The sequence below is a fragment of the Macadamia integrifolia genome, chromosome 1 (genome assembly GCF_013358625.1).
Source record: "Macadamia integrifolia cultivar HAES 741 chromosome 1, SCU_Mint_v3, whole genome shotgun sequence".
Taxonomy (NCBI): domain Eukaryota; kingdom Viridiplantae; phylum Streptophyta; class Magnoliopsida; order Proteales; family Proteaceae; genus Macadamia; species Macadamia integrifolia.
The window spans coordinates 32,995,880-33,002,895 of NC_056557.1; the positions used below are offsets into that span (position 1 = coordinate 32,995,880).

At 33.3% G+C, this 7,016-nt stretch overlaps 1 protein-coding gene across 1 annotated transcript; it reads right to left on the minus strand.

Moving 5' to 3' along the window:
* Positions 1–4,362: 4,362 nt before the first annotated feature.
* LOC122073289 lies at positions 4,363–6,101 on the minus strand. The gene is made up of 2 exons (XM_042637851.1): positions 4,931–6,101; positions 4,363–4,827 (listed from the first exon to the last, which is right to left on the minus strand). The coding sequence occupies exons 1-2, from the start codon at positions 6,099–6,101 to the stop codon at positions 4,736–4,738; spliced, it is 1,263 nt and encodes a 420-aa protein (XP_042493785.1). The 3' UTR covers positions 4,363–4,735.
* Between the last annotated feature and the right edge of the window lie 915 nt (positions 6,102–7,016).

Consider the following 7,016-nt stretch of genomic DNA (forward strand, 5'->3'; position numbering starts at 1 on the left):
ACATCACATTTGCTTTATTTAATATTTAATTAAACATACTAATTATGACATATGTGGCAACGTAAGGCCACATCAACCAACATGTTGGTGATCCTACAGCTCCTTTTGCTCGTAATATGTGGCATCTTGTTTTCCTAATGATATGTTTATAACTCATACAAATGGTGCATGGGATGCTAGATCTTCTATTAGAGGGAGGAATTATCATCCATCACCATAGCTTGAGGTTTGTTGTTACCAAATACAAGGCTAGCTGTAATTTCTCCCTCCACCAAATATAGTGTCAATGAAGGCTTAGCAAGAAGTTTAGGCATTAGGAAACTGATCATGTTTAGTGATGCTAGTAGCTTAGTTGAGTGTGAATCAAGTTTTCATACAAGAATCATTCTTGTACTGTCTGATCCATCACAAGGTTTTTCCTTAGCTGGATTCCATCTGTGTGGATCATTCCTGTATGAGAATGATTCTCATATGAGAACCTGATCTACTCTCATTTAGTAGCTTGTTTGAATGACTCTAGTTCTTATCAAATTGGGTTGTTCTTTAGCCTTGGATATTTCTTCTCTATTTTTGCAGTTTGACAATATTAGTTTTACTTTTACTCTTACATCTGATAATGATGAGGCTCACATTTAGCTAAAGAGGTGTGTGTGTGTTTAGTTTGGTGATCCATCCACCCAGTATTCATTTTAAATCTAGGTCTTTTAAATGACTGAAACTCTTTTTTCATTTCTTTAAATAAATCCTCCTCGTGGAGGAATTACTCCACTATTCATTGACAAAAAAAATATAATCATGATTATAAAAGTTTTCATTTTTTATTTTTTAAATGGAAAGTGTTTCCTGTGGGGAGCGTGGCTCTTGTATATGCATAGAAGCCAACGAGAGCACATATGGAAGCATCAACAGGGTGGACAATCATTTTGCTCTCTATGTCTGGTGCAGGTGCCACGCTACCCCATAGTGTTCTTTTTTTCATTTTTAAATTTACTTCACTCGCATGTCATTTTCCTTTGCTTGCTACTAGACAAATATGAAGTACGTTATATATTATATTCAAAATTCATCATATTTGCCATCAATTTTACATGCACTGAGTTTGGTCCCTCGATAGCCTAATTGGCTTATCAATATTTCTTGACCAATGAAAGTACTCTTCGCCTCTCCCACCCCATTGATGGAGGTTTCTATGAAAACTTCTCATTCATCCAAAATCTAAGGTATTTTTCTGGAGAGCTTTATACCGAGGAATTTCAGTAAGGGACGTTCTTGATATTTTGATTAATATTGACAAATCATGTGCTTTTGTGGTCACTTTCCTAAAACTATTCATATTTTATTGTTTGTGACTTTGCGACTCGAGTTTGGGTAGTGGATCCTTTTGGTTTGCAGCCCCAAACACATTCTAGGTACATCATTTATTTCTATGGTGAAACATGTTTTTTTATTCATCACTTTTAAGTAAGGTTGACCTTAATTTGAGCATTAGTGTGTCTACAATTTTCATCTATTTTATTTGGCATCATAGAAACCAATTAATGATTAAATAAAAAAATTATGATGCTATGTTTGTAATAAAACATGTGCATAATTGGATTTCTTATATGAAATTCATCATGACTTAATCATTGATAGATTGATCTCCTCTACCACAAATGAATCAAACTTCACTTTAGGAGGACCACCAACTCTTTTTTTTTTTTTAATCTCATCCCATTTTGGTTCGCTCTGGTGCTACTAACTATTTGACATCATATTTAGGTTGGGCTTTGGTATTTTACATTAGGGATGTTTTCTTGACATAAATATCTAGATCGTTTTAGGTAAACAATTGATGGAGGCAGAGGCTGTCAGTATCTTGAAAGGGCTAAATTCGACTTCTCAATCGAGATGAAATATCACTGAAGTATGGTTCGCAATAAAGGAGCTACTTCAATTTATTCCTTAATCTATCCATGCACCCTAGTAATGTCATTCAATTTTTTGGATATTCACTTGAAATACATGATTTTTTTTTTCATGTATACCAGAAATCGTCTAAGGCAATCCGATTCATCCCAATTCATGACCAACATGCATTGTAATAGTGCAACTTAACCGTTGTGCCACAGGCTCGCCCACTAAGAGCTATCATGAGAATCACTCAATAATACTTAAGAATCATTACATTGATATACAAATATGAAAACTAATTCCCAAGTCTTGAAGACCATACAATATACATCATTTGATAATATCTTTTGCTATTGAAGTTTTGAGGTGCATTATGCTTTGGTCTTACTAAAGTGAAGCTTGAGTCTTTCATTTGGCTTCTCAACATCATGCCAATTGAACATAGTAATGAAGTGACTTGATATTTAATTATTGCCACTTAGCTATAGTCTTACTGAAGTGACTTGATCCTTAATTATAGTTTTGATACTTCATGCTCCTTGTCAACTGAGCTTTAGTTGATCTTCCAATCTTGTGAAGCTTGTTTGATGATAATTTTTCACTTGCTTAGGCATGCCTCCATGCAACTTAATGGTGCTTGTGAAGACATCAATTCCACTTTGGCTTAAATTTTTTTCATTTAACAAGAAAAGTTAGTAATCATTAAAAACATATGCAAAATATAATATCTCAATAAAAGAGACTTAGGGGAGTTTCAAAAGACTTTAAAGACTTAATATTTCCTTGGGTTTAAGACATTTGCATTGAAAATCAAGTATTTGCTTATTTTTATATTCAATTATTGAATCATTCTTTGATCTTTGTTATTGTAAGTGGAAATTAAGATGTTGACAAAAAAAAAGGGGGGAGGGGTAGATAGGGTGTCTCTGAACGAGACCCAAAATCATGAAGACATAATTGGTGCCATTGGGTAACCAATTTGTGAGAAGGTTTAATCATTAGCATTTGAAAGTAATAAGGATAGTGGGAAGCCCAAGAGAGTGCTTATGGTGGTGGGTATATGCGAATGAGCCAAATGACTCTAAAATCCCTTTTGTCAATTATTTTTATCTCCCCTTCATCCTTTACATTATGCACTATTGTCTCTATTTACACCCTTTTAAGTTTGCAAACAGTTTATATTATTCCACAATACCTTATTCACCCCTCTTAGGTTTCTACTAGTCCAACAAATATTTCTACTTTGTTAGGATAGAAAAGAAAAAATTATGGTTTTTGTGTTGGATATATGTCCATTAAACCTGGAACTTCTAACTTTCATTAATTTCATTTAAATTTGCATGATTATAATAGACTATGGTTGTCCTTAGGTTTTCACCTAAAGCGTACTAGACTGGGGACAAGTTTGGGCATCTTGTTCATATGATTGTCACATCATGTATTCTTTAGAATTTTGATTCCAAAATATAGACGTGAGTGCACAAATAATGTGTGCTATAGGATCATATAAGAATCTTACTTGTGTCACTGTCAATTGATAGGTAATAAGATTCTCATTTAAAAATTCAATTGGTCCCTCAACCTAAGAGGTCCTTGTTATTATGATTACTCATCATGGGCATTGGCGTATTTATGATTAATGTTTTATTTTCCTAAATATATATCAGTATACTGGAGTTATAGTCTTTGATCATAAACGAAATAATCGTATAACACAGAATCCATTGCCTTACTGGTAAATATTGAGGAAAGAGAATTTTTTTTTTTTGTATGATTAGACTAAACTCCTGATTCAGTAATGCCTTTGTAAAGTATTTACAAATTATTTTTAGAGCTAATATTATATATTTTAACAAAAAAATTTTACCCCATCATTAGCACAAAATTTTGCATTGACATGTTTAATGGATTGAGGTTTGACAGTAATTTAATTACATATCCTATAGTCCATTATCTGATATTATTTTTAGCGGATGAAGTGATATGCAATTAATTGGATTAAATTGCGAATGATTTTTTATTTGGGGAGATAATGGTATAAAACTCATCCATTAGTAATATTCAAATAATAATATTATTATTATATGATGTTTGGATTAGGTGTCACACCCTCTGTTAGTTAAAACGGGAATGGCAAAAAAACATTATTCGGTATGTGCATGTTTTAAACGGATCAAAACGTGAACGGGACGGTCAAAAATACGGTCAAATACGAAAAAAACGGGAAAAAATAAAAAACGGACGGTACGTGTTTTAAACGTTTATATTTAAATAATACGGTGTAAAAAAAAAGGGCAATATATAGACATAAATTGACATAATAATTCTCTAAATACCTGGATAACAATCAAAATAAATATAGATAATATCCATATTTCAATTCAAATTCTAAACCTATTATGTCATGAAATAACATCAAAAATATATCCATCCAAAGATTAATATAAGATCCAAAATATACCATTCAAATATCCAAAATACATCATTTAAATATCCAAAATCATCATCCAAACTACATAATCCAAAATGTATCATCCAAATTACATCATCCCATTTCATTAAAAAAAAAAGCACAAGTGTATCATAATATAGAATTAGGTTGATCATGAATAGGTTCAACATATGTCTCTTCAAGTCTCTCTGTCTCCAACTCAATGTTTACATCAGGCAAATCACCAAGTTTCTCTAGGTCAATAGGTTTTGTATCCTGAATTGCTTGGCTTTCATATTTCTCCTTCATCAAAGAATTCATTCTAATGTATACCAAATCTTCTAACATTTCTGGAGTTAACCTGTTCCTCTTCTTTGTTTGTGCAGCGTCCCAAGCACTCCAATTCCTCTCTCAAGGAGAGGAACTACAAGGTTGGCTTAAGATTCTACAAGTAACCTTCTGAACCACAGGAAGACAACCACCCATATATTCCCACCAAATCCCTACAAATTAACACAAGTAAACACATATCAAATTAACACAAGTAAACACATATAAGGATGATATACAAATAGAAATATAAACTTAATTAACTAACAGACTTACTTGGATGGTTAGTTTTCATTAAAGACTTTCCTGTGATATTGAACAAATTTGGGTTCCTCATTCGATATTCAACCATTTCTGCAGTGAATTGCTCATGATCTTCTAGAGGAACCATGGTTGCCACAATACATTCTTGAGCTTGCACAACTGTATTTGTCTCAATAAAAAGTCCACCATCAAACAAATTATTAGGATTTAAAGCTGCAGCAAGCACATGAACAGGATGAATTATATTCTTTTCCACCCTTGTATCAAACAAATCCAATATGGTAAAGTACTTTACTCCATCACTCTCCTTTAACTTCCTCAATTTTTCTTTTACCCTAACAGTTGCTTCATACAAGTAACATGCAGTGGAACCATCTGAATCAACAAGGCGAAGAATCCTAATGAAAGGATCCATAAAAGCAATAACCTCCTTTGCCTGTTCCCAGAATATATCAGATTGAATTATCCTGACAGTCTTTAATGCTATTTCAACTCTATTGCAATGGAAGCCTCTCCATTCAGATGATGCAACCAATAGCCTTAACTCATTCTCAACTACAATAAGAGATTGGAGCATTAAAAAATTAGTAGCAAACCTTGTCTTGCAAGGCTGCTTAATCTCTTTGGCATTTGTGAATTCCCTCATTAAGGCTATAATAGCTGTGTGCCTGTGCATATAATCCACTACATGTTTACCATCATCAATAATTTCCCTCACCCATCTAACATGCTTATGGATATCCTTTAAAAGCAAATTAATCCCATGTGCAGCACAATTTATCCGATACATGTGAGACCATTTTCCAATCAACATATCACCATAACAATTATAGTTAGCACCATTATCTGAAACAAATTGCACAACATGTTGTGGTCCAAGCATTTCAATAACATTAGATATTTCTCTAAAAAGATATCCAGCAGTAATATTATTTGAACCACAATCAATACACTTCAGGAATACAGCCCCACCAGGAGAATAAGCTATCACATTGACCCAAGACCTCTTCTTTAGGTCAGTCCAAGAATCAGACATTATTGTGCAACCTGTGCCACCCCATGTTGACTTTATGTTGCTCACATATTCCATGATCTCTACCTTAGCTTCAGGAATCAAACGGGTACGAAGAGTAAAGTAACTAGGAATAACAAAACCCTGACCATAGGCACAAGCACCTTTCATCAGTTGAATAAAAGATTCTGTCTGAATAACATTGAAAGAAATGTTATTCTTAAAAAAAAAATCTCCTATCATCTTTTCTAATGACTTCTTGTCTTGTTTAGTAGCCAACTCTACCATTGTGGTTTGATGAATGCTCCTACCAAGAGAACTTGTGGAGCCAATTCCACTTTCTAAGGTCTCATTCGTCCTTTTCTTTTTAGATGCACTCAAATTCATTTATGCACTGGCTTCAGCTTGAACATGATCAGGGACTTTTGTACAAATTTGAACATCATGGCCAGTCAAGCAAGCCAAATGAGCTTTCACTCGAGTAACACTACCAGAGTAGTCAAGTTCACAATAATTGCATTTAAAACGGCTCGGCCCAAGTTATTGTACATGTTCCCAAAACTTATCCTTTTTTCTAACCATTTTTCAGTAATATCAAGTACCTACATAATATGCAATCAAATATTTATTCAAATTTAATATATATGATGAGTACATATGAGAATTGAGAATAAAGAATTAACGATTAACAATCAAATATTCATTCATATTTTAACAAAGTATACTAAATTGTGGAACAAAGTGATTCTAATTTACCAAATAATTTCTGCAACTAAACAGAGAGAAACCTTTTCTCCTATATAACCCAGAAAAAAATAAAAAGAAGATGCTAAATCACAAGGGGCTGGAAGCTATGTATGGTCTATCGGATCCGTATAAAAAAACAAGGGTTAATGAGAATCAACCCAATGATGCAGCAGATGCCAGTTTGTATGGAAGCTTCTTGAAATTTCTGCAAGATCCTTCTTGATCCAAACAGCCACATGTTGCACCTTAAAAATAAAAAGAAAAAAAGCAATCGTGAAGGTGAAATCAAAGTCTGGATATATCTACCTATAAGCCGACAACCAAGTAGGGTTGATCTTA

Excerpts from the sequence above, each read along its gene's own strand:
- LOC122073289 (XM_042637851.1), bottom strand. The coding sequence starts at position 6,101 with ATGAAAGGTGCTTGTGCCTATGGTCAGGGTTTTGTTATTCCTAGTTAC. Across the intron at positions 4,828-4,930 it reads AATGAAAACTAACCATCCAA|GGATTTGGTGGGAATATATG; the intron begins GTAAGTCTGTTA and ends GTTAATTTGTAG.